The sequence below is a fragment of the Aquarana catesbeiana genome, linkage group LG10 (assembly GCF_042186555.1).
Source record: "Aquarana catesbeiana isolate 2022-GZ linkage group LG10, ASM4218655v1, whole genome shotgun sequence".
Lineage (NCBI taxonomy): Eukaryota > Metazoa > Chordata > Amphibia > Anura > Ranidae > Aquarana > Aquarana catesbeiana.
Genome location: NC_133333.1, coordinates 224,058,113 through 224,085,769, shown reverse-complemented (window position 1 = coordinate 224,085,769; position 27,657 = coordinate 224,058,113). Strand labels below are relative to the sequence as shown.

General features: G+C 45.0%; 1 protein-coding gene across 1 annotated transcript in view; it reads left to right on the top strand.

Moving 5' to 3' along the window:
• Positions 1-27,402, top strand: part of RIMKLA (ribosomal modification protein rimK like family member A) — a 90,547-nt gene extending 63,145 nt beyond the window's left edge. Inside the window, exons 4-5 of the mRNA XM_073603360.1 lie at positions 13,262-13,465; positions 23,731-27,402. Of these exons, the coding sequence (XP_073459461.1) occupies positions 13,262-13,465; positions 23,731-24,176 (650 nt within the window). The 3' untranslated portion in view covers positions 24,177-27,402. The remainder of the gene's footprint in view (positions 1-13,261; positions 13,466-23,730) is intronic.
• Positions 27,403-27,657: the final 255 nt, after the last annotated feature.

Here is a 27,657-nt window from a genome sequence, read left to right as displayed (position 1 = left end):
ATCAAAAATTGTAATTACACACCCCTGTTAAACAAGGGCTGAAAAATTGGGCCTTAGGCACTGGTGCTGGTGCCACAACACTGCAACCCCTCACAGACACTCTAGTTGGAACGCAGGAACGAGCCCTGCTGCAAAGTATTGCATCAAAAATTGTAATTACACGCCCCTGTTAAACAGGGGCAGAAAAAATGGGCCTTAGGCACTGGTGCTGGTGCCACAACACTGCAACCCCTCACAGACACTCTAGTTGGAACGCAGGAACGAGCCCTGCTGCAAAGTATTGCATCAAAAATTGTAATTACACGCCCCTGTTAAACAGGGGCAGAAAAAATGGGCCTTAGGCACTGGTGCTGGTGCCACAACACTGCAACCCCTCACAGACACTCTAGTTGGAATGCAGGAACGAGCCCTGCTGCAAAGTATTACATCAAAATTTGTAATTACACGCCCCTGTTAAACAGGGGCTGAAAAATTGTGCCTTAGGCACTGGTGGTGGCGCCCAGAACCAAAAATGTTCTTACAAGCTATCAGCGTGATGATTGAGGAGGAAGAGGATAATTACTCAGGGATAGTCACTCAGCATCAGCATAGGCAGTCTTTGAAGGGATCTGAGATTTCAAAAAAAATTATTCGGTTACATCAGCATCAGGTGCTTGGTAGCTGGTGGTGATCCAAGACTGATTCATTTTTATGAAGGTCAGTCGATCGACCGAGTCAGTGGACAGACGCACCCTGTGATCGGTTACCACGCCTCCAGCAGCACTGAATGTGCGTTCCGAAAGAACGCTGGATGCAGGACAGGCCAGTAGCTCAATTGCATACTGTGCAAGCTCTGGCCAGTGATCCATCCTCAAGACCCAGTAACCCAGAGGATTTTCGGTGGGAAAGGTGTCCAAGTCTGATCTTGCCCCTAGGTATTCCTGCACCATGTAAAACAGACGCTGGCGATGGTTGCTGGAACCGATCATACCTTGGGGCTGCGGACCAAAAAATTGTCTGAACGCATCGGTCAGACGGCCACCTTCTCCACCGCTCCTTCTTTGACTGACCGAAGCCTCAGCAACACGTTGTCCAGAAACAGGAGTTTGTAACCTCCCAGTCTCTGGGAACGCGTTGCACAGACCTTTCTCCAAGGCCTCCCGAAGATGTTTCATCCTCTGCTCCCTCTGCGATGGCAAGATAAGGTCCGCAACCTTACCCTTGTAACGTGGATCAAGGAGGGTTGCCAGCCAGTATTGGTCCTTCTCCTTGATACCACGAATAGGAGGATCCTTACGCAGGCTTTGCAGGATCAGGGAGGCCATGCAGCGTAGGTTTGCTGAGGCATTCGGTCCGGAGTCCTCTGGGTCACTAAGGACGACATGGTCCGCAGCCACCTCCTCCCAGCCACGTACAAGTCCATGTGTTTCTTGGGACTGATCCCTTAAAGACTGCTGCTGATGCTGAGTGCCAGGCTCCACCTCCATACTGACACAATCTTCCTCCTCCTCCTCCTCCTCGTCCTCTTCCTGTGTGATCGGCGGGCATGCAGGAACACTGTCTGGATAAAGGGGGCCTTGAGAGCTAAGGAAGTCCTCCTCTTCCTGCCTCTGTTCTGCCTCAAGTGCCCTGTCCATTATTCCACGCAGCGTGTGCTCCAACAGGTGGACAAGGGGGACAGTGTCACTGATGCATGCACTGTCACTGCTCAGCATCCTCGTGGCCTCCTCAAATGGTGACAGGACAGTGCATGCATCCCTGATCATGGCCCACTGGCGTGGGGAAAAAAAACCAAGCTCCCCTGACCCTGTCCTGGTGCCATAGTCGCACAGGTACTCATTGATGGCCCTCTGCTGCGTGTGCAGCCGCTGCAGCATGGCCAACGTTGAGTTCCACCTGGTGGGCATGTCACAGATTAGGCGGTTCTTGGGCAGGTTAAACTCCTTTTGGAGGTCCGTCAGCTGAGCACTGGCATTATATGACCGGCGGAAATGCACACAGACTTTCCTGGCCTGCCTCAGGACATCCTGTAAGCCCGGGTACCTGCCCAAGAACCGCTGCACCACCAAGTTAAGGATGTGAGCCAAACAGGGCACATGGGTCATTTGTCCCTGTCGGAGGGCAGAGAGGAGGTTGGTGCCATTGTCGCAAACCACCATTCCTGCCTTAAGTTGGCGTGGCGTCAATCACCTCTGAACCTGCCCCTGCAGAGCTGACAGAACCTCTGCCCCAGTGTGGCTCCTGTCCCCCAAGCACACCAGCTCAAGCACCGCATGGCATCTTTTGGCCTGCGTACTTGCGTAGCCCCTTGAACGACTACGGAGCACCGCTGGTTCCGAGGAAGAGGCCATGGAGTAAGAAGAAGAGGAGGGGGTGGAGGAGAGAGGTGTGTCACAATCATTAGCATTTTGGAGGCGTGGTGGCGCAACAACCTCCAACACTACTGCACCTTGTCCTGCATCCTTCCCAGCTGCCAGCAGAGTCACCCAATGCGCCGTTAAACTTAGGTAACGTCCCTGTCCATGCCTGCTGGACCATGAGTCAGCGGTAATATGCACCTTACCACTGACCGCCCTGTCCAGCGAGGCATGGACATTGCCTTCCACATGCTGGTAGAGAGCCGGAATCGCCTTCCGTGAGAAAAAGTGGCGTTTGGGTACCTGCCACTGAGGAACCGCACATTCCACAAACTCACGGAAGGGGGCAGAGTCTACCAACTGAAAAGGCAGCAGTTGAAGTGCTAGCAATTTTGCCAAGCTAGCATTCAACCGCTGGGCATGTGGATGGCTGGGAGCAAACTTCTTTCGGCGCTGCAGCAGCTGGGGCAGGGAAATTTGCCTGGTACAATCTGACGTCGGTGTACCAAAATCAGATTGCCCACAAGTACTTGGCTGTGACACACCTAATTCTACACCTTCATTCCTCTCAGTGCAGGTCTCAGAGAGGACTGAAGGTCTAGTGGGGTTGGAAATCTCAGCTGATGAGGAGCAAGGAGAGGTCCTCTTTGTTCTTTGGTGTGGGTCTTTTAGATACGCTTGCCAACGAACTGCATGGCAGGTCAACATATGTCTGGTCAAGCATGTGGTACCCAAGCGGGAGATGTTTTGGCCATGTGAGATACGCTTGAGACATATGTTGCAAATAGCAGCGGTGCGATCTGATGCACTCGTCTCAAAAAAGGCCCACACCAAAGAACTTTTTGAATAACGCGCAGAGACTGCAGCGCCCTGCACATGTGGAGCTTTGGGGTGTAATGCAGTCAATGTGCTGCCCTTAGGCTGGCCCCTGGAGGGCATCCTGCCTCGTTGGTGATGTGCCGCCTCCTCCTCCTCGTCCTCCTCCTCTCTCCTATCAGGCACCCACGTTGAGTCAGTGACCTCATCATCCCCTCCCTCCTCATCACTGGAGCAAACCTGGCAGTATGCTGCAGCAGGGGGAGCATGACTGCCAGATTGCTGTCCTTCTTGGGCACCCCCTCTGTCCGTGCTCATGTTACTGCCTTCATCGAGCTCAGTATCATCATCAGAGCCTTCCAAACGCTGGGCATCCTCCTGGAGCATGTACCCAACACTGTGGTCAAACAGTTCGAGGGACTCCTCAGGAGGACATGGTGGGGCTAGGGAAGGAGTCACTGATGACATTGAGCCGAGGGAAGAGGCCGCTGCTTTGCCAGACAAAGTACCCTGGGCATGGGTGAGAGAGGATGAGGAGGATGAGGACGGCTTGGTCATCCACTCGACCAAGTCTTCTGCATGGCATGTTGCGGCTCAACATGGCCAGCTGCCGAAAAAAAGGCCAAGCGTGTCCCATGGCCACGTGCTGATGAGGATGCACCGTCTCCACGACCAGCACTAGACACAGAGCCTTCTTGCCCTCTCTTATTGGCTTGTGACTGTCTGCCTCTCCTTCTTGGCCTTCCAGACATACTAATGGCCTGTAGCTGCACTAAGCTGGGATATATATATATATATATATATATATATATATATATGTACTGATACTGCAGCTAGCAAAATCAACTGCCTGCCTGTAGTATGAGAACACCACCAACCTTCTACAGGTAGCTTTAGCTGAACACTGTGAGGTGGACGCACCCCACTAACTTGTAGGTTTAGCTGAACACTGTGAGCAGGACGCACTGCACTAACTGTAAATAGTCTAGCTGCCTGACTGTGGTACTAATAGGATCAAAAGAACACCAGCAATTTTCTTCAGGTAGCTGTATTTACTGTAACAAGACAAGCCTGCCTGTCAGTAAGAAGATAACAGAAACGGATCTAGCTGAACACTGTGAGCAGGACGCACCCCACTAGCTTGTAGGTTTAGCTGAACACTGTGAGGTGGACGCACCCCACTAACTTGTAGGTTTAGCTGAACACTGTGAGCAGGACGCACCCCACTAACTTGTAGGTTTAGCAGAACACTGTGAGCAGGACGCACTGCACTAACTGTAAATAGTCTAGCTGCCTGACTGTGGTACTAATAGGATCAAAAGAACACCAGCAATTTTCTTCAGGTAGCTGTATTTACTGTAACAAGACAAGCCTGCCTGTCAGTAAGAAGATAACAGAAACGGATCTAGCTGAACACTGTGAGCAGGACGCACCCCACTAGCTTGTAGGTTTAGCTGAACACTGTGAGGTGGACGCACCCCACTAACTTGTAGGTTTAGCTGAACACTGTGAGCAGGACGCACCCCACTAACTTGTAGGTTTAGCAGAACACTGTGAGCAGGACGCACTGCACTAACTGTAAATAGTCTAGCTGCCTGACTGTGGTACTAATAGGATCAAAAGAACACCAGCAATTTTCTTCAGGTAGCTGTATTTACTGTAACAAGACAAGCCTGCCTGTCAGTAAGAAGATAACAGAAACGGATCTAGCTGAACACTGTGAGCAGGACGCACCCCACTAGCTTGTAGGTTTAGCTGAACACTGTGAGGTGGACGCACCCCACTAACTTGTAGGCTTAGCTGAACACTGTGAGCAGGACGCACCCCACTAACTTGTAGGTTTAGCAGAACACTGTGAGCAGGACGCACTGCACTAACTGTAAATAGTCTAGCTGCCTGACTGTGGTACTAATAGGATCAAAAGAACACAAGCAATTTTCTTCAGGTAGCTGTATTTACTGTAACAAGACAAGCCTGCCTGTCAGTAAGAAGATAACAGAAACGGATCTAGCTGAACACTGTGAGCAGGACGCACCCCACTAACTTGTAGGTTTAGCAGAACACTGTGAGCAGGACGCTCTGCACTAAATGTAAATAGTCTAGCTGCCTGACTGTGGTACTAATAGGATCAAAAGAACACCAGTAATTTTCTTCAAAATACTGTAACAAGACAAGCCTGCCTGTCAGTAAGAAGATAACAGGAACGGATCTAGCTGAACACTGTGAGCAGGACGCACTGCACTAAATGTAAATAGACTAGAAGATAACAGGAACGGATCTAGCTGAACACTGTGAGCAGGACACACTGCACTAAATGTAAATAGTCTAGAATTTAACAGGAACGGATCTAGCTGAACACTGTGAGCAGGACGCACTGCACTAAATGTAAATAGTCTAGAAGATAACAGGAATGGATCTAGCTGAACACTGTGAGCAGGACGCACTGCACTAAATGTAAATAGTCTAGAAGATAACAGGAACAGATCTAGCTGAACACTGTGAGCAGGACGCACTGCACTAAATGTAAATAGTCTAGAAGATAACAGGAACGGATCTAGCTAAACTGAATACAGTGTATATATATATATGCAACACCTGGGATGCATATATATACACAATACACTGTAAGTGCAGCTAACTGACTGACTGTTCTGCCTAATCTATCTAACTCAAATCAAATGACACTGTCTCTCTGTCTATCTCTTTCAACGCCGGAACACACACTACACAGGGCCGCCATGCAGGCGGCCTTATATAGTGTGAGGCGTGTACTAAATCCCCTGAGCCATAATTGGCCAAAGCCTCCTTGGCTTTGGCCAATTACGGCTCTCTGTTAAGGCGGCGCTGTGATTGGCCAAGCATGCGGGTCATAGTGCATGCTTGGCCAATCATCAGCAAGCAATGCACTGCGATGCCGCAGTGAATTATGGGCCGTGACGCGCCACACGAATTTGGCGCGAACGGCCCATATCGTTCGCAATTTGACGAACGATCGAACAGCCGATGTTCGAGTCGAACATGGGTTCGACTCGAACACGAAGCTCATCCCTAGCCAGCATCATTCAACCCACCTTCTTTGAGACCAGGATATCAGGAACCCAATAATAATACACTTCCTGCCTTAGGGTGTCTATAGCTCCCAACTGTCCCCTATTTCGAGGGACTGTCCCTGATTTGGAACAAAGTCCCTCTGCCCCTCTTTCCTCCTTATTTGTCCCTCATTTTTGATCTGATCTATATAGTTGTATATAAAATGCACTTTGGAAAGAGACATATATGAGAGGCTCTTCCATTTTCTATAAAATGCACTTTTTATCTTTCAAAAAGTGTTTCCCAGTGCTAAACTTTTCATCCAATTTCTAAATTGCTGCATTTATACATTTCAAAAGCCAATATAAGGGAATAGGTGAGGCTAAAAAAAAAGGACTTGAGGGTTTAACTAATAATTTTAAAAAAAGAAAAAAAAATGAAGAGGGCGTGTCCTATGCCTACATACTTTAGCTAATACGTGTCCCTCATTCCCATCTCAAAAAGTTGGAAAGTGTGGGTGTCTCAATGTGGATGGAGGAGCAACGAAGACACATTTGGACAGCAGCATTGTCAGTCTGGGGACTAGCAGATTTAGATGGACTTGACAGATTAAAACTCCAGTTTATGCCATTTAAGTAGTTACAGCAACAGTTTTGTTCCCTTTGGGATAAAGGTTTTACATAAAGGAATAAAATTGAATCACTGTGAGCACCCCTGCCAGTGTTAAATAGTTTGTCTCAACCAGTGTTGCCAACCTACCAGATTAAAATTTGCTAACACGACACCCAAAATTTACTGGCATAGCCAAATTTTTACTGCCATTTCCATGTTGAGAGAGTGTGGCCTGGTATGGTTCAGGAGAAGGCGCTCGCTCGTCCCCTCCCTTTTCTGACCTACCAGGCTGCATGCTCGAATAAGGGTCTGGTATGGTTTTTGGGGGGGACCCCATGCCTTTTTTTTTTAAATTTTGGCGTGGGGTTCCCCTCCAAATTCATACCAGACCCGAAGGGCCTGGTATGGATTTGGGGGAGGGACCCACGCCATTTTTTCCCCGATTGTTTTTTTTTTTTTGCGGCAATTTTTATTTTATTACATTCAGCTGTCAGCGGTGAACCCCCACTGACAGCTGATGAAACATTGGTTGTTAAGGACGCGGCAGCCGGCTTCCCAGCCTGATCCTTAGCAACCAGCTATATACAGTGTGTTTAAAGAGAAAAAAAAACACAAAGTGCATGAAAACTGCATCAAAAACACGGGTTTAAAGAGGAGTTCCACCCAAAAGTGGAACTTCCGCTTTAAGCACTCCTCCCCCCCTTACATGCCACATTTGGCATGTAATTTTTTTTGGGGGGGGGGAGTGGGTGACTACTTTAGAGAGGGACTTCCTGTCCCACTTCCTATTTCCTCCCGCGGACCGCCTAGGCGACTCCTCCTCTCCCCCTAGGTGGCCCCTCCCTCTCGGCAATCTTCTGGGACACGTGAGAGGTCCCAGAAGATTGCCTGTCCACTGGGAGAGCGCAGCGCTACTCGCGCATGCGCAGTGTGCGCCCGGCCGTGAAGCCGCAAGCTGTCACGGCCAGGTGCCCACGGTTTCAATGGATGCACCGAGGAGTGGAGAGGGAGAGGAGCGAGGCTCTGTGCGGCCGCATCGCTGGACCGTGGAACAGGTAAGTGTCTGTTTATTAAAAGTCAGCAGCTAAACTTTTTGTAGCTGCTGACTTTTAATAAAAAAAAAAAAAAAAAGCCTGGAACTCCGCTTGAAAGAAAAATTGCAGCCAAAGCACATCACACTCAGCCTGAACCCCACTGACAACTAATGACTCATTGGTTGTTAAGGATGCGGCAGCCGGCTTCCCGGCCTGCTCCTTAGCAACCAGCTATATACAGTGTGTTTTAAAGAGAAAAAAAAAACACAAAATGCATGAAAATTGTATCAAATACATGGGTTTAAAGAAAAATTGCAGCCAAAGCACATCACACTCAACCTTTTCTTGTCAGTCGCCGCGCCTTGCGTTTAAAGCAGCGCTGCGTTCAAAAGGAAAAGACTGCATTTGACAGGAACACCTTTCTACACGTGCATTTTGCACTCTCCCCTTGCGGACATTTTTTTTTAAATTTAAAGTTTATCCAACTACTAGTTAACCAGGTTAACGGAAAATTGTAAGGGAAGCTTCAAGGGCTGATAATATGTCATGATGGAGGTTGTTATTTTAAGATATACCATGGAGATGAGTCATTGAGAGATAAGTTATTTTCAACGGGAATGAGTCACCAGCCATACAATAACAGCAGATCTAATCTCATTCAACTCCCGTGTTATGGTTTCGTCTGCTGCGCCTAGCACTAGAATCACTCCAAAGAACACATGGACTCCGAACACAGAAATACAGTTCCCCATTGATAAAATTATCACCAACAGTGCCAGCTGGCTGTTATGAAATTGAACAAATTGTCCACTTTTATTTATTCCACAATGCCGCTTGTATTTTCTGTGTTGATCCTGGCCATTGGTAACGCGCCCATACCATTCCTCACGTGGTGGACCAAAGGTCAGGCGTCTCCTCCTTGAAAACTGAAAGCAAGGGACAGAATACATTACAGACAAGAATATCGGGGAAATGTTATTCATTGAAAATGTAGTTTTAAAGCAGAACTCCAACCAAAAATAATAATGTAAAAAATGATTAGCCCTTTAAAGATAAAATTGCAAAACCAGTTTTTGCTACAATATTCACATTCAATCCAGAAGTTGTCTTAGACCCGCTCCAGCCTACGACTGGACAGTGAAAGGAGAAGCAGCATAGAGTGATGAGCTCATCTCTCTGTCACTCTGCTTTCTCCTCCTCTCAGCATGCTTCTTGTTCGCACATGAACTGATTGGCTTCCTTGTGCTGCTTCTTCCTTTCACACTCCAGCCATGCTGTGCAGGGACTGCAAGAGGCTGATACCAAGTCAGATTCAGGTACTTACACTTCTTGCATTTAAAAATTCATGTGATAGTGTATTAAAGCTGAGCTCCAGGAAATATCCATACTGCGTACTTGCAGTGGTCCAGCTTGGTACAATGTAAGTATGCATCAAAGTGATTGTAAAGGATCGTTTTTGTTTTTTTTTTAAATAACAAACATGTCATACCTCCACTGTGCAGCTCGTTTTGCAGAGTGGCCCCGGTCCTCCTCTTCTGGGGTCCCCCGGCGGCTCTTGCGGCTCCTCCCTGCATCAGCTAACGCGCTAGGAGAAGCGCTCTCCCGAGGGGGTTACCTTGCGGGTGCGCTCCCCGAGTCCAGCATTTGTGTCCACAGACACGAATGCCGGACTCGGCCCTGCCACCCCCCCCAGCGCCCGCATCATTGGATTTGATTGACAGCAGTGAGAGCCAATGGCTGCGCTGCTATCAATCTATCCAATGAAGTACCGGGACCCCGTGGAGAGAGGGACAGAGTGTCCCCACCGAGGAGATGAAGGGGCTCAGGTAAGTAAAACGGGGGGGCTGGGGGGCCGGGGACTGCCAGGTGTTTTTTCACCTTAATGCATAGGATGCATTAAGGTGAAAAAACACGAGGGTTTACAACCCCTTTAAGGCTCGGTTCACATCTTGGCGTTCTGAATTGTGGGTGGAACCACTGCGATTCGAAATAGCGGCAAATCGCGAGACACCCTCGCGTTCCCTGTCACTTCTAATGGCACCCTAATAGCTGCTTTATTTTACCACCATTCGTCGGGTGACAGTCGCGGTAAATTCACGCAAACACGCCTGTCGCCCAAAAGAAGCTCTTGTTTACGGGATTTTACTGCAATTGTCGCCCCACGAATCGCGGCAAAATCACGCCGCGATAGGCGTGCCGTTGGAAGTGACAGGGAACGCACGGGTGCATCGCGATTTGCTGCTATTTTGAATCATGGGCGGAATCGCTGCGTTTCCGCCCGCGAATCAGAGCACCAAGATGTGAATAGAGCCTTAAGGAGGAGTGGGCTTCCTCCAAGCACACCTGTCCTTAATCTATCCCACTGAATAAATGGTCCTACTTAAGGCTCTGTTCACATCTTGGCGTTCTGAATCGCGGGCGGAATTGCCAGCAAATTGTGGGACACCCGTGCGATCCCCATCACTTCCAATGGAAACCTGATCGTGGTGCGATTTTGCTGCGATTCATCGGCGGCAATCGCAGTAAACTCATGCAAACAGAATCATGGGATGCCTGTCACCCAAAAGAAGTACAAGAGCTTCTTTTGGGCGACAGGCATCCTGTGATTCTGTTTGCACGATTCTCCCCGTGCCGCAATTAGGGTGCCATTAGAAGTGACAGGGAACGCACGGGCGTCCCGCGATTTGTCGCTATTTCAAATCGCGAGCAGAATTGTGGCGATTCCACCTGCGATTCAGAACGCCTAGATGTGAACAGAGCCTAAGAGACTCTGGAAATCTATAGAGTTAGGACTGCAGTATATATATGTTGAGGTCCCTTGGCATGGGCTCTGCAGCTTACGCATATATTTGCAAATGTGTGCAAACAAAACCCTCCGTTTTTAGTGGAAATTGTTAGACTAGGTCAATTCGGTTGTTTTGCAGGCTGGCTAGTAGGTGTGCTGGGAAATCTTTTGTTTGTTTGTAAGTAGGTATTATCCATACCCAATGGACTTCGGGTAAGCCAGAATTCACTGCAATAGTTGGCACTACTACAGTGATATCTATGACCTTCCAAGTCCTGCCCAAGTTCTGTGCTTGGTCCTTGCTAATCCATAAATGAACTGTGATTAACCACATTTTTTGGAAAGCTGAGTTAAATTTCACTTGCCACACTTAGGCCTGATTACTGCCAGACCTGTTGAATCAAGAAATCACTTAAATAGAAGCTGTCTGACAAAGTGAAGCACACTAAAATATTTCAAAAAACAACACATCATGCCACGATCTAAAGGAATTCAAGAACAGATGAGAAACAAAGTAATTGACATGAATCAGTCTGGAAAGGATTACAAAGCCATTCCTAATGCCGCGTACACATGAGCGGACTTCTCGTCGGACTGAACTCCAAATGACTTTTCAACGGAGTTCCAACGAAACGGACTTGCCTACACATGATCCCACCAAAGTCCGATCGTTTCGAACGTGATGACGTACAACCGAACTAGAAAAGGAAGTTCAATAGCCAGTGGCCAATAGCTGCCCTTGCGTCGTTTTCGGTCCGTCGGACTAGCATACAGACGAACGTTTTTTTCGATAGAAATCGAGTCCGTCGGAAAGATTTGAAACATGTTCTAATTCTATTTTTTAACAGAAAAGCCTGCGCACAATCGAAATATCCAAAGGATTCGTTCCGTCTGACCTTTTCTGCCGGAAAGTCCGGTCATGTGTACACGTCATAAGGCTTTGGGACTCCAGCAAACCACAATGAGAGACATTATCCACAAATGAAGAAAACTTGGAACAGTGATGAACCTTCCTAGGGGTGGCTGGCCTAACAAAATTACTCCAAGAGCATGACGACGACTCATTCTGGAGGTCATAAAAGAACTGCAGATATCACTTGCCTCAGGTAAGGTCCATGGCAAGGTTCATGATTCAACAATAAGAAAGAGAATGGGCAGAAATGGCATTCATGGGAGAGTTCCAAGGCCAAAGCCACTCCTGACCAAAAAAGAACACAAAGGCTTGTCTCACATTTGCCAAAAAAACATTTTGATTATTAACAATACTTTTGGGCAAATATTCTGTGGTCTAATGAGACAAAATTGAACTTTTTGGAAGACGTGTATCCTTGTCAGGAAGGCTCTTTCAGAAGACAGAATAATGCCCGCAGACGAATCCCTGTTTCCTGAACCACCCAGAAGAAGAAGAGGCGCGTTAGCGCGTGCTAACACGTGCGCGCATATGCGCCGGAATGCGAACAAATATGCGCATGCGCAAATGTGCGTGGCGCATCACTGTGACAGATAAGGACACCAAATAGGTTTTTTTAAGCTCCCAGGATCAGTGCTGTCTAGTCTACAGCGTTCTGTGATTGATCTGTTGCTTGTATCTGCTCTTAAAATACTGCTTGTTCCTGACTAGTCCTGTTCTCCATCTGCATCGATCTCGGCTTGTTCTTTGACTATTCTCTGCTTATGTTCCAGTCCATTCGGAGCTCCCAAGTTGCTAGCACCTGTCCATCTGCCACTGGGACCTGCACTTTGGCTAAAGTACCAGCCTGTTCCTGCCCTTGGGAGATCTGCTGCCATCTGGCGTACTACTCAACCAGCAGCCCAGCAGCAAGCACGTCTACTGGCACTCATGCGACTCTGCTCTCCTGCGCCACCTGTATACTGTACCAGGGGCCCTAAGTCAGAGGTGTAAGAGAGGCCTTCCTCTTCATAAACCAGGCTCTACCCACCAGGTACATGACAGTCCTGTTACATCTGGCGTAAAACTAACACAGCATTTCATAAAAAGAACATCATACCAACAGTCAAACATGGTGGTGGTAGTGTGATGGTCTGGGGCTGCTTTGCAGCTTCAGGACCTGGACGACTTACCATAATTGGTGGAACCATGAATTCTGCTCTCTACCAGAAACTCCTGAAGAAGAATGTCCAGCCATCAGTTCATGATCTCAAGTTCAAGCACACTTGGGTTATGCAGCAGGACAATGATCTGAAACACACCAGCAAGTCCACCTCTAAATGGCTCAAAAAAACAAAATTAAGGTTTTGGAGTGGCCCAGTCAAAGTCTGGACTTAAATCTGATTGAGATGCTGTGGTATGACCTTAAACAGGCCATTCATGCTGGAAAACCCTCCAATGTGGCTGAATTAAAGCAATTTTGTAAAGAAGAGTAGCCAAAATTCCTCCACAGCGAGGTGAAAGACTCATTGCCAGGGATAGCAAACGCTTGATTGCGGTTGTTGCTGCCAAGGTTTGGGGGGGGGCTATTACTTTCTTCATAGCACTGTAGGTGTTCCGAGCCAACATTTTTTGGTTGATCCTTTAAATACCAATGGGGTGACACTTTTAGACCCACCAAGTAGAAATATGTGCTTCTTTTATTTACACTTGCATTTATCCTTTGCCCATATAACACAACATTTTGTTCATTTTGAAGGTAAAGCTGTGTGTCTTATTCGGGATAAACATCACCTTCTAGACATATCTCACCTGGTACGCCATGATGCTCCATATCTGTTTCAGAAGTATGTGAAGGAATCACATGGGAAAGATGTGCGTGTGGTCATTGTTGGTGAACAGGTGATTGGATCCATGCTCCGGTGTTCTACAGATGGCAGAATGCAGAGCAACTGCTGCTTAGGTAAGTGCACCTATAGAGATCGATAAAACGCATATTCTTAACCGCTGGGAACTTTCACCGCCACTAGACCTTCATCTGTAGAACAATCATTGGGGGAGAAGTTGGGTGTTTTTATTTGAAGTAGATGTAAACCATCAATAAAGCAAATTGAGTTACGGCAACCTATTTATTTTGAATGGACCGCCAACATACCTAACCGTGGCAAAAACTGCACCTGACCCTTTTTTGGGAATGCGCTGCTGCAAAGGTATGTTGCCTTAAAAAAAAAAAAAACAAGCATCCCAGTACACCTAATTATAACAGAATCCACACCTGACCATTTTTTGGGAACATAATCCAGCACAGGTGTGTCATTTTAGTACATTCGAGTGCTTCCCAACACTGCATTAAAAAAAAAAAATGCATCTGACCCTTTTTTGGGAATGCGCCACCCCAGCACCATAATTTGAAAGGGCCTAATCTCATATACGCCTAAACGTGGAACTACACTGCATCTGAGCACCACAAACCAAAAACACAATTTAATTAATTGTTAATATTCAAAGCATACTCCCCCATCCTTCCATGCCTCCATGCTTTATTTTGCTGAGAAGTCACTCTTTGAACCCCCCTAGCATTTATGGCCATCTTGAGTAAGGATGGGCTCGGGCGTGTTCGCACACCCCACGTGCAGAGCCCTCCAGGAAGTCGGCACTGCGCTAATCACAGTGAGACATTTCCTGATCTCTGCAGCCGCACATCGGGAAAATGTCTCACTGCCTGTGATTAGCGCCATGCCGTGCTGACTTCCTGGCGGGCTCTGCACGTGGAGTGTGCGAACACGCCCGAGCCCATCCTTAATCTTGAGTAAGGGAAGATGATTCATTTAGCATTGACTTCCTGGAATCTATCTGTACTTAGCTCAAGCATGCAAGCAGGAGAAGGTGTGCTTGGCTGAGAAAACCCATCCTCCCCTCCTGAAGACCCCTAGGATGTATGACATCATTTGTCATATGCATGGAAACCAGGAAGTAACTGAAGAAATGTAAGAAAAAAAAAACCTTTAAAACAAGTAAATATGATATACTGTCCTATCTATTTACTAATGCTAACAGGATAAGAATTACAAAGTCAATGTTGATGGAGAGAGTAAAGTTTGTTTTAACGTGTTAATGAGATGTCAAAAGTAATTGTCAATATTTTTAAAATCTACACCTTTCATATAAATAATACCAAGTGATCCTGCCATGAAGGTCCTCGCTCAAGAGCTTCCTGTTAGTGGTGACGACGCTATGTCATTGTTGCCTAATTGTGCTCTTGCATTGTCACCCTGTCACATAGGATTCTGATGGAGACTGTTATGCCGCGTACACACGAGCGGACTTTACGGCAGACTTTGCCCGGCGGACTTTTCAACGTACTTTACGACGGACTTTCTGAATGAACGGACTTGCCTACACACAATCCACCAAAGTCCGTCGAATTCGTACGTGATGACGTACGACCGGACTAAAATAAGGAAGTTCATAGCCAGTAGCCAATAGCTGCCCTAGCGTGGCTTTTTGTCCGTCGAACTAGCATACAGACGAGCGGACTTTTCGACCGGACTCGATTTCGACGGATTGATTTAAAACATGTTTCAAATCTAAGTCCGTCCAACTTTTGAGAAAACAAAGTCCGCTGGAGCCCACACACGATCGAATTCTCCGACGAAATCCGGTACGCCAGACCAAGTCTGCCATAAAGTCCGCTCGTGTGTACGCGGCATTAGTGGTCGTTTCAACACATTTTACGCAGGCATGGTACACTGTTGTCACCATCATGAAACCTGCCCTGAGAAATGCCATTCAGCTGTCACTGGATAGCGTGTAGGAAGTGGCTGCAAGGAGCAGCACTGAGATTCTGGGAAGGCTGTCCACAAGGTTTAAGAGTGTCTATGGGAACGTTTGACCATTCTTCCAGAAGCACATTTGTGAGGTCAGGCACTGATGTTGGACAAGAAGGCCTGGCTCGCAGTCTCTGCATCCCAAAGGTGTTCTTTCGGGTTGAGGTCAGGACTCTGTGCAGGCCAGTCATGTTCCTCCACCCCAAACTCGCTCATCTATGTCTTTATGGACCTTGCTTTGTGCACTGGTTCAAATCATTTGGTGGAGGGGGATTATGGTGTGGGGTTGTTTTCCAGGGGTTGGGCTTGGCCTAGGGTTGCCACCTCATCCCTTTAAACCTGAACACATATGAATTACACAGATTCTGAGGCTAATTTAATGCAGATAAGGCAACAAGTGAGTTTAATTACCACCTTAATCATCCACAGAACCTGTGTAATTCATATGTGTTCGGGTTTAAAGGGATGAGGTGGCAACACTAGCTTGTCCCCTTAGTTCCATTGAAGGGAACTCCTAAGGCGTCAGCATACCAAGACATTTTGGACAATTTCATGCTCCCAACTTTGTGGGAACAGTTTGGGGATGTCCCCTTCCTGTTCCAACATGACTGCACACCAGTGCACAAAGCAAGGTCCATAAAGATATGGATGAGCGAGCTTGGGGTGGAGGAACTTGACTGGCCTGCACATCCTGACCTCAACCCAATAGAACACCTTTGGGATGAATAAGAGCTGAGACTGTGAGCCAGGCCTTCTTGTCCAACATCAGTGCCTGACCTCACAAATGCTCTTCTGGAAGAATGGTCAAACATTCCCATAGACACACTCCTAAACCTTGTGGACAGCCTTCCCAGAAGAGTTGAAGCTGTTATAGCTGCAAAGGGTGGGCCAACTCAATATTGAACCCTACAGACTAAGACTGGGATGCCATTAAAGTTCAGATGTGTGTAAAAGCAGGCGTCCCAATATTTTTGGTAACATAGTGTATATGATTTATGTGAATGAATGGCAATTAACACTTCTCTGTTTAGTATCAATTTAAATATATGCTCATTTCAAATTGCCCAGCTGTGTGATAATTAACACCTAATAAAAATACCCAGTTACCTCACCAGTAATATATTTAAAGTATGTGGCCTTCACCAGTTGTATTCGAAGTAAATTGTGGCCATTGGGATAGCTTCGCTTGTGGCAACCAGCCACTAGATAGGCCAGTGTGGATTTCCAATTGTTAAGCAAGTTTGGTCAGTGGGAAAGCAAGGGGTTGGATGGTTGGCCAGAAAGGCACGGGGGGGGGGGGGGTCCCCCTTTTCCCCATCCTTCTCCCTCTCATCCTGCATTTCCCCAATCCCCCTCCACCAACTATACTGTTGTTTTGTTCTGACTACCCCCAAAAAAATGTAAGAATATAAATGAGGAAACGGTATCTTTTAGTTATAGGCACATAGAACTTTATTAGTTGTTCAATTTAAAAGTTGTTTGCTCTTGGGTTCAACATTACCCTAGCATTGTCATTTTACATTCTATTGTACTGTGCTCATTGCAATAACTGGAAGCAATATCGTACTTGATTTGTATACTGTTATGCCACTTATTCTACATAAAGCATAAAAAAAAAAAAAGGCAAGGAGTCAGATGGAACCAGGTGTGGATGGTGCCAAAGAAACAGAAATCTTGCCCAGAATGAAGCCAAAGCTTAACCAGGTGGTTTTTAGGGTTGAATGTTAAAGCAAGATTTGAGAGCAACCATGTAGTCAGGAAACACAGCAAGGTCAGATAGTTCTAGCAAGGATTGGAAAAGCTAAAGCTGGCAATACAGTGCCTTCAAAAAGTATTCACACCGCTTGAAATTTTCCACATTTTGTCATGTTACAACCAAAAGCGTAAATGTATTTTATGTGATAGATCAACACAAAGTGGCACATAATTGTGAAGTGGAAGGAAAATGATAAATGGTTTTCAGATTTTTTTTTTTTACAAATAAATATATGAAAAGTGTGGCATGCATTTGTATTCAGCCCTCTTTACTCTGAAACCCCTAACTAACATCTAGTTGAACCAATTGCCTTCAGAAGTCACCTAATTAGTAAATAGAGTCCACCTGTGTTTAATTTAATCTCAGTATAAATACAGCTGTTCTGTGAAGCCCTCAGATGTTTATTAGAGAACCTTAGCAAACAAACAGCATCATGAAGGCCAAGGAACACACCAGACAAGTCAGGGATAAAGTTGTGGAGAGGTTTAAAGCAGGATTAGGTTATAAAAAAATATCCCACGCTCTGAACGTCTCATGGAGCACTGTTTAATCCATCATGCGAAAATGGAAAGAGTATGGTACAACTGCAAACCTACCAACACATGGCCGTCCACCTAAATTGACAGGCCGGGCAAGGAGAGCATTCATCAGAGAAGCAGCCAAGAGGCCCATGGTAACTCTGGAGGAGCTGCAGAGATCCACACCTCAGGTAGGAGAATCTGTCCACAGGACAACTATTAGTCGTGCACTCCACAAATCTGGCCTTTATGGAAGAGTGGCAAGAAGAAAGCCATTGGTGAAAGAAAACCATAAGAAGTTTAGTTTGCAGTTTGTGAGAAGCCATGTGGGGGACACAGCAAACATGTAGAAGAAGGTGCTCTGGTCAGATGAGACCAAAATTGAACTTTTTGGCCTAAAAGCAAAACGCTATGTGTGGCGGAAAACTAACACTGCACATCACCCCGAACACACCATCCCCACCGTGAAACATGGTGGTGGTAGCATCATGTTGTGGGGATGCTTTTCTTCAGCAGGGACAGGGAAGCTGGTCAGAGTTAATAGGAAGATGGATGGAGCCAAATACAGGGCAATCTTAGAAGAAAACTTGTTAGAATCTGCAGAAAACTTGAGAGTGGGGCGGAGGTTCACCTTCCAGCAGGACAATGACCCTAAACATACAGCCAGAGCTACAATGGAATGGTTTAGATCAAAGCATATTCATGTGTTAGAATGGCCAGTAAAGGTCCAGACCTAAATCCAATTGAGAATCTGTGGCAAGATTTGAAAATTGCTGTTTACAGACGCTCTCCATCCAATCTGATGGAGCTTGAGCTTTTTTGCATCCAAGAATGGGCAAAAATGTCACTCTCTAGATGTGAAAAGCTGATAGAGACATCCCCAAAAAAGACTTGCAGCTGTAATTGTAGAGAAAGGTGGTTCTACAAAGTATTGACTCGGGGGGGGCTGAATACAAATGTACCCCACACTTTTCACATATTTATTTGTAAAACATTTTGAAAACTATTTATCATTTTCCTTCCACTTCACAATTATGTGCCACTTTGTGTTGGTCTATCACATAAAATCCCAATATAATACATTTATGTTTTTTGGTTGTAACATGACAAAATGTGGAAAATTTCAAGGGGTATGAATACTTTTTCAAGGCACTGTACATATAGCCAGCCTGCAGGCTGAATAGAAAAAAAGAACATCTAACTAATAACCCCATCCTTGCTACACAGCATTGATGGACAAATCTCTCACTGTGGCTATTTTATTTTGACAGCCAGCCCTGTCAAAATGATGGATATGAGTGCTGTTTGGTTGACAACCTTCTGCTCAGCTCCTTTGATTTGCATCGCTCCCCCCATTGCTGTTTGGCCAGGCTGGAGCTAAATACATCATTGTCTGTGATTGGCAGCTCCCAAGACCACCACCACCATTAATCATGCAGGCCGGGGGGCAGGGGGGGGTAAGCATAAATGTCCTATTCCCAGTGGAACACATGCAAACAACTGCCCGCAGCACGGCAGATAGGCACACTCACAGCAGAAGAGACGGTAGAAACTGAGCTTCAATAGGAACACCCACAAATTGGGCTGCATACAAGGGTGAAACTCACAGGCAATAAAAACATACAGAAATTTGTGCTTTTTTTTTATGAAAGAATCAATCGGGATTTCTTTTCTCCAGTGAAGATCATCAATTAAACATGAAACAATAGACCAATAAGTAACTTTTAGACCTTATGAGACTTAATTACTAAATTATAAATTTTATATATATATATATATATATATATATATATACATATATATATATATATATATATATATATATATATATATATATATATATATATATATATATATATATATATATATATATATATAAATAATATAAATATTAAATTCTAATTTAATATTTAAGCACACTATACATTCTCTCTAGGTTCTTTCGAGACATCTTTGAAATCTTTACTGTTTTACAACAGTTGGTATACTCCTATATGTAGCCGCTAGTGGAGAAGGTAAAATCTTTGGTCCAGCGGAAGAAAGAAATGAAGATCTTATCCTATTCTGTGAAATGCAAAATATACTTTGGTTATCATAAAGCAAGGAAGGCAGATTTATTTTTAGCAGAGTCTGACTCATTATGGGCTGACTCAGCTCTGCATTTCACATCATGGGATTCCCCTCATTACAAGTGTCTATCTCTTTACAACAAGGCTTTGGCTATTAAAGAATTAGAGAACTAATTCAATAGAAAAGTGAAGTCCATCATGAACGCTGTCCAGGATATCACTGAAAGTTACCTTTTTTTTTAGAGTTCTACATAACTCTATGCAGGTGCAGTAAGTCTGCAGCCTTCTGTCACATGACTCTATGCTATGCAACCTCTCCTTGATACTTCAGTTTTTGGGTGAGTATGCAGAGGGGTCAGAGAGCGGGCGGTGCTGGAACCAGGGAATACCTTGGCCATTTTGGCAAAATGCATTGGAGACAATAAGGAAGTCAAAATTTGTAGATTTTAAGTGTGCAGTGGTAGAATCAAAATGATATATAAGTGCCTTGTGAGCTGTTATGTGCCACCTAGAAAAAGCTGCTAACACCTGTGCACACTCTCATATATGTGTTCCGATTACCAAATATCTGTTGGTGCAGCTCTATTGTGTCCAACAATAAATCAAAAAATTGCTTTCCAATTCAATCTTTCCACCAATAAAAGTACATAAACTATGTGTAGCACCACCCTTGTAGGATTTGCTAGTGTCCCGGGCCCCCACTGCTGCACAGCCAGTCACATAGCATTTCCTTTACATACTCCAACACAGAAAACAGTCCTTGGCTTGGTTGGATGTTTTAAATTAAAAGAGAAGTATTGGGTTGGGTTTTTTCCAGTATCATACTTACCTAGGTGGATGCAGCATCGGTCCGATGCTGCATCTGTCCCCTGGCGCCTCTACACTGAGAACCGAGCGATCAAACACCGCTGATCGCTCGGTTCTGACAGCTCAGTGAGCAGAGAGCTGCAGACTGTCAGTCAGCAGCTCTCTGCTCTGCCGCCTTCTCGCAAACTGGGGCGCTGAGCTTGGAGGGGGCGAGAACGGCTGGTTCAGGTTCTCAGCGGCTTGCTGAGAGCCTGAGCCGTGTGTCGTCCAGGGACCTGGCTGATCCCGAATTTCCATGGTCGATCACGCGGACCCTGGACCAACTTCTGTGACGTCAGCAGAGAGCAGACTTCGGCCTGTCTGCTGAAAATGGGTCACAGGTGTGCAGAACGAATTGCACTCCTGTAATCCACAGGAGAAGTACAGCCAAATGAGCTTTGGCTATACTTCTTCTTTAAGGGATGATAACTTGGATGGGGTAGGGAATTATGGGATGCCCAACTTGAAAAACAGAACTATGAACAAAGGGACATTACAAAAAGTCCTCTTCTGCCTTCCTCCTGCACAAACTTGGCTTTCTCAGCACAGAACCTGCTGCTTACTCCTGTGGGAACTAGTAGGATGTTACTAGTTCAGCAAAGGCCCATTATAGGCATAAACTCTCAGTCCCTTGACAAAGTAGTCCTTCTGTTTCCCTGTGGCCATTGATCCCAGCTCCACTTGCTTTCAGAAAATAGTAGCCTACCTGGCTGCCACCAGCCATGCCTGGCTGATCTTCCTCTCAGTCCTCCTGACTGACTTTCTGCCCCACTTCTGCCTGAATGGCACACACACATGGAGTCCTCCCAGAGCAAGGTTAGTTGAAGACTTGGCACTACGTCTTCAAGAGAGATCTGCTTCAGATGGCAGTCTTTCCCCTTGTCTGTCCCTGTACCATGCTGATCTACTCACTGTCTCTCCTTGCTCCTTCCTCCTTCCCGCTGCTTCTCCGGCATTGATCTTTCCACTGCCTTCTGTTTTAGGATCCTTCCAGACCAGCTTCCCTGAGCACCCTGCTCCAGGCACCCCCATCACCCCTGTAAGGGGTCCCTCCAAAGCCACCAACACCCTATCCTCAGCACTGCTTCTCCATCTTTCATCTGACCCTCCTGCTGGTATGGCCCATGTCTATTTATGGGGTTGTCCCAGACCCATGCCAGCCCACCTCTGAGGATTGGCTCAGGCTCCATTAATATTAATGGCAGCGTCTCCTAACCTCCACCCTCTAGTTCTAGAAGGTTCTCCAACCTTCCAGACATCATTGGGAGGCACCAGAGAGCTGCCAGGATGAGTCATATAGTTTGGCCTCTAGTAACCCTGACCCAATTCAATGACTCCCTGGCCAGAATGGGCTTTTTCCTACTTGCAACACTAGAGGGTGCTACATGTGTGATTGTTGATCTCTCTGGTGCCCTCCTTCTGTGGTTTAGATGTACAGTACTCTCGTCTGAATTCCTTGACCCTATAAAAATGTATGGTCAAATATAACTTTAATTAAGAGTCTCACTTGTATCAGCTGATCGATCAAACAAATCTCTTCACTCTGTAATCCTCTCCACTCATTCTCCCCTCAACTCAGAGTACATATGAAAATAGAAAAAACATATAGTGCCTTATCCTTTAGACACCACAATCCTATTATGCAAATACTACCCACATAATATAAAAAATGACCGTGCTTTATTGTTTAATTCAGAGAAAAGCTTTTAATACCACATGTGCCACATTCACCACATGTGCCCTCATCTGGTCGCTATTTTATATAGCCTTCTATATATTCATAATATCCCTCCAAATCACTTCGATTGACAGATAGTAAATCGGTAATGTCGCTTTAAATCCTCCTCCTCTTGTGGTTTTACTCAGCAGGTATGCAAAGGGAAATAAATAGTGGCTTATCCTCAAACAACCATTAAACAACAAGTACTTTATACAGACTATTACTCACAAACAATGCTGTGAAAGTGCATTTGTGACATGCATCAAAAGGTGTGTTTTAAATTCATAGTGAAAGAGCCTTCCTGATGTTACAAGACCAGCATCTTTTTCTTTTAGGCACTCTCCAGTCTTCACCTCCACTCAGCCCACATACAAAGTAGTAAAAGGCAAATATAGTGCTTTATCCCCTTAAAAATATTATTTATTTCATACTCTGTAACATAATACTCACATTTTCAAGTTAACACCATAGCCTCCTATATTTCCACAATGTATTGCCACTTTGTTTGCTCCTTTACAATAAACTACCCTCCGCTCGCTTTAACACAGACCTTCGGCGTCACCTGTAGCCCCTCCCCTACACGTTTTGTCACCGATCACGTGACTTCCTCAAGGGGATCTTTTTGTAGGGTCAAGGAACTCAGGTGAGACTACATCTAAACCACAGAAGGAGTGCACTAGAGCAGTGTTTCCCAACCTTGTTTCCGTCAAGGCACCTTTTACAGATTATGGACAATCTTGAGGCACCCCAAAAAATTATGGACAGTCTTGAGGCACCCCATTCTAAAATGTAAAAATGATTCCAATAGTTTTACCTAATGCAGCAACATCCACACACATAGGACACCCAACATTACAGGTGATTTATTCTTCCAAAGCAAATACACTTTTGCAAATTGGTACTGACTAGTATTTTAATGTTTCCCTTCTCCCTCATTGGTGGAAAGGGACAGGGGAGAGTCAAACAAGGAAGCTATGCAGGCGACTGACATCATTCTTATCAGCTGATGATGTAATTGGTTGTTAGAATGCTGGCAGCAAGAAGGTTGAAATGGTGTACAATGAAACCCTGTGGCTTTGTGTAACTAAAAGGCAGGCTTCATCCACATGCCGTATACCATTTTTGGGCAGTTTTTGGGCATTTTGCCAAGGCACCCTTGAAGAAACCTGAAGGCACCCCAGGGTGCTTGGGCACCCTGGTTGGAAAAAGGCTGCACTAGAGAGATCAACAATCACACAGATTTAAAAAAAAAAGACTTTAATAGGTGGAAAGGCCTGAACTGGATGGATATTTCAGCATTTTTTTGATTTATTGTTGCATACATTAGCACAGCACCATATAACAGAAATTTGTTACGTGTGCAGTGGGCTTTATGTGGCATCTGAGGGATACGTATGTTGCATTCAGCTATCCTGGACCTGTTTTCATGCCAAAACGGCCATCAAAAAATTAAACTTTATCTTTTTTTTTTTTTTTTTTAAATTTCCTACAGGCGGTGTGGGTGCCACCTTCCCCCTCAGTGAACAAGGAAAAGTGTTAGCTATGCAAGTGTCCAGCATCCTGGGAATGGATATATGTGGCATCGACCTTCTCCTGGACGACAACGGTTCCTTTGTGGTTTGCGAGGCTAATGCAAATGTCGGTTTCACAGAATTCGACCAGGCCTGCCAGTTAGATCTCGGTGGCATTATTGCAGATTACGCAATATCTCTCCTCACCCGCTTACCGTCCAAAGAGGCGCCTGGGCCTCCCACAGCATCCAGCCCTCCGGAGATTGGTGAGATGCAACCAAGCGCATCTACCAGCATGCTCAATGGCAGCGATGGATCGAGCTGTAGCCATGGTGTCTGTGACGTCAAGGAAATCCGGGATTCAAATGTGCCAAAGCCATGCAAATCTGCACTGACAGATCACATCTGCGATGGCGTCACAGAGTAAACTAACTACCTCTTTATTTTCAATGTAATCGAATGCAATCATCAGTCAAGGTGGCCCGCTAGGCTCATTGGGGGGCTTGTAGAGAAATGATGGAATGTATGTTCTGAGGTGAAAATATGTATTAATAATAATGCTGCTTCCTTGTGTCTCATCAGTATTACTGATGGGGTCGAATTTATTTTATTTGCACCTGTAGAACACCTGCGGGCTTATTTCATAGGGAAGCACAAAGCATACTAGCCTTTATTGTTTTCAATGCAACAATGCAGCAACCAATCAAAGCTAAGTGTTCATGCATTTGTCTGAATGGTGCCAGTAGTAGAACTATAAGCCTTCCAAATTCATAGCTGTATATAGAACTGTGTAATATGGTAATGTCACTATCAAGGGTGTCTTTGCCGGTGGTGCTTCATCACAGAGCCAGATATTCCACAAGGAGGCAGGAGCCTAGGGCCCGATGGATGTCTAGAGGGCCCAGCTACAACCTTCATGTTCCTGCATGAACCAACACAACTAGACCTGTCTTATCATTTCATAACGTAGGATGCACTTGTTGGCAATGGATGCCCTATGGGGCTATTCCAGTAATGCAGATGGGAAGGCTTCTCTATGACTATTGGAATCCTTATCAATATCAATCAAAGAACTGGGGGGGGGGGGGGATTAAGGATGCTACCTATTCTCTATTAATCAAGCTCTGCTTTTCTGGTCAGCTGCAATCCTTCATTGCTTCCTAGATGGTCTTTTTAATCATGTCATATTTTTTTTAATTTTAATCCCTTTCCTGAAATTGAGAGGTGAATGTGTTAAGCATTGCAGCTGTGCCATACTGTACACATAGGCGTCCGCGCAGGGTGTGCCTGGGCACACCCTAAACACCCCATGTGGCACAGACTCCCCCTGCTGCCTGGGCTCCTTATGTCATTTACTGGCCCCTTAATTTTGTGAATGAACGCAGTGAGTGATCGGTACCGATCACCCACTATGTTCATACACAACTGAAGCATAGTAAACTGTGTTATATTGTATAAACACACACAACGGATGTTGGGGTACACACCCTAATGCATTAGGCTGCACACACCTTTGACTGTATATCTCGTTGGTCAGTACAGCTGCCACTTTTTGGCACTTTTGGTGCTGTCTGTTGTTGGCATCTTACGAAAATGACTGTATAACGCTATTATAGTCAGCCTCAAAATGCAAACGAAGCTTGTTAATAATAAAACTGAAACAATGCTCTTCCTTTTTATTGCTAAGCAAAATTAGCATTTATAGAAATTATATAATGCTCAGTATTTCAACAGAGTTAGGCTCCATGCACACTGGGCTTATAAATCGCTGCTTCCACGGAAGTTTTGCATTTTGCCTGTAGAAGCAGCTCAGTGTTATCCTATGTGTCCATGCATATTAGGACATTTAAAGGCATATTTTAAGCTCAGCTTTAGAGGCAGAAAAGAACCCCTTCTGGTTTGCGTTTTTGAGAGGAGTTTTCAGGCAGAAAAAACGCTAAACGCTTTTAAACGCTCCTTAAACGCCTGTACAAAAACGTTCTATATGAGCACTTTTTTCTGCCAAAGGGACTGCTGTTCTTGTAAGCTCAGTGTGCATAGACACTTAAGGTGATTACACACTATAAGAAAACCGGGGAATTATTGTCTGTTTTTCCTTGATGTTTCACAGCAACTCGAAAGCAATGATAGAAATAATGTACAAAAATTTCCATACGAGAAAGGATTTTTTTTATTTTTTGCTGTTTATTGTTTCTGATCATGTGCAGTCTTTCCTATCTGATTTTTCTTGTACAAAAACAGTACACATTAAATGAAAACCGTTAGTTCTGTTCATGTACGAGAAAAATTATGGAGTTTGTCCCTTCTGAGATTTTCGTTTGGAAAGTCTGAATCGGATGTCCAAAGCTGTGTACACACTTTATGAAAATCGGAACAATCGTTGGTCGTACGGGATTTTTCTTCCGATTTTCTTATAGTGTGTACCCTATTTTAAAGTGTATCGCTAACTAGTTTTGGTAGGGGTAGTGCCCCTGTTGGGTTTTCAAATTCTGTTTATGTCCCCACTGGAGAAATTCACCCTTTCAATTTGTCCTGTGGTGACTACTGTGATTGGGACAGAAAGTAATGGGAAATACAAAATTTTACAGTTGCCACCAGAATAAAAGTTGAGAAGAAGCCTTCCACTGGGGACAGCTGTTTTGGAGGCAGCTGGGGTTTTCCCTTTGGAGTGATCTCCTCTCACCTCCAATTAGGTCTTGAGGACAGGAGTTAAAGAGAAGACTTCCCCCATAGAGACACAAACAGCTGTAAAAAAAATAAAGAGGTTCTAACCATTCCCAAAACTAGAATAAAAGATTTGGGTCTAGAGATCCATTGTAAGGTGCGTACAGAAAATAGAGATTGTTGGCCATTTATAAATGCTGTTAAATGCTGAGATATCCAAGGTATAGTTGCCACCTCATCCCTTTAAACCCGAAGACCTTTGAATTACACAGGTTCTGAGGCTAATTAAATGCAGATAAGGCACCAGGTGAGTTTAATTACCACCTTAATCAGCCACAGAAGCTGTGTAATTCATATGTGTTTGGGTTTAAAGGGATGAGGTGGCAACCATAAATCCAAGGCCCACAGCGCTCCCTTCTTCATAGGTACAGATCTGTATTCTCACTCATTGCCATCTAATATCTGTAGTGTAGACGACTTTAAATGCTGACTTTGAGTGGATCAGTGGCATCTGCTGCTGCTGACATTTCTGTGTGGGTGGTTTTTGCTGCCATGATTTTTGTCCTGGACATATTACAGTATGGTTTCGTTTGGGCACGTTCAATGTTTGTCTCAGTGATATTATTAGCACTGCTATTACCAGCATCATTTTCATTGTGACAATATTAGTGGTACTAAAGGTATTGGACTATTGATGAGTGAAATTGAGAGTTTTCATTTTCCTGAAAATCAGGAGATGTTGGCCAAATTTTAGAATTTTGGCAAAATGCTCTGAAGTCAAAAGTGAAGGTAAAATGACTGGGCTGTAAATGGCTCCCTGAGAAGTACGGCCATTCCTTCCATCTATCTTGGACCTGTTCTTGTGCCAGAAAATGTTCACATAGTTGTCTCATTATTTAACATTTAACTTTTCACAGAAAGAGATAAAAACAGACTGTGTAATAAAAAAAAAAAAAAAAAAAGTAAAATAAAAAGTGTGTAAATGACAACACAAATAATAATCAAATAGGCAAAAATGGGAAAAACGCAAATACAAAGAACAATAAAGGAAATAAACGAAACTATCCTGGTTACACCAAAATATGCATATTCTAAATAAGAGATTAATAAACGACAAGATATTTTTTTTTGCAAACAAATTTTGCCACGCAAGTTAAAGCCTACGTTTATTAAAAAAATAATAATAATACTATCTGCACAAGGGACATTACTTGCTATCATTGTGATGTGTCCTTTGTTCTGCT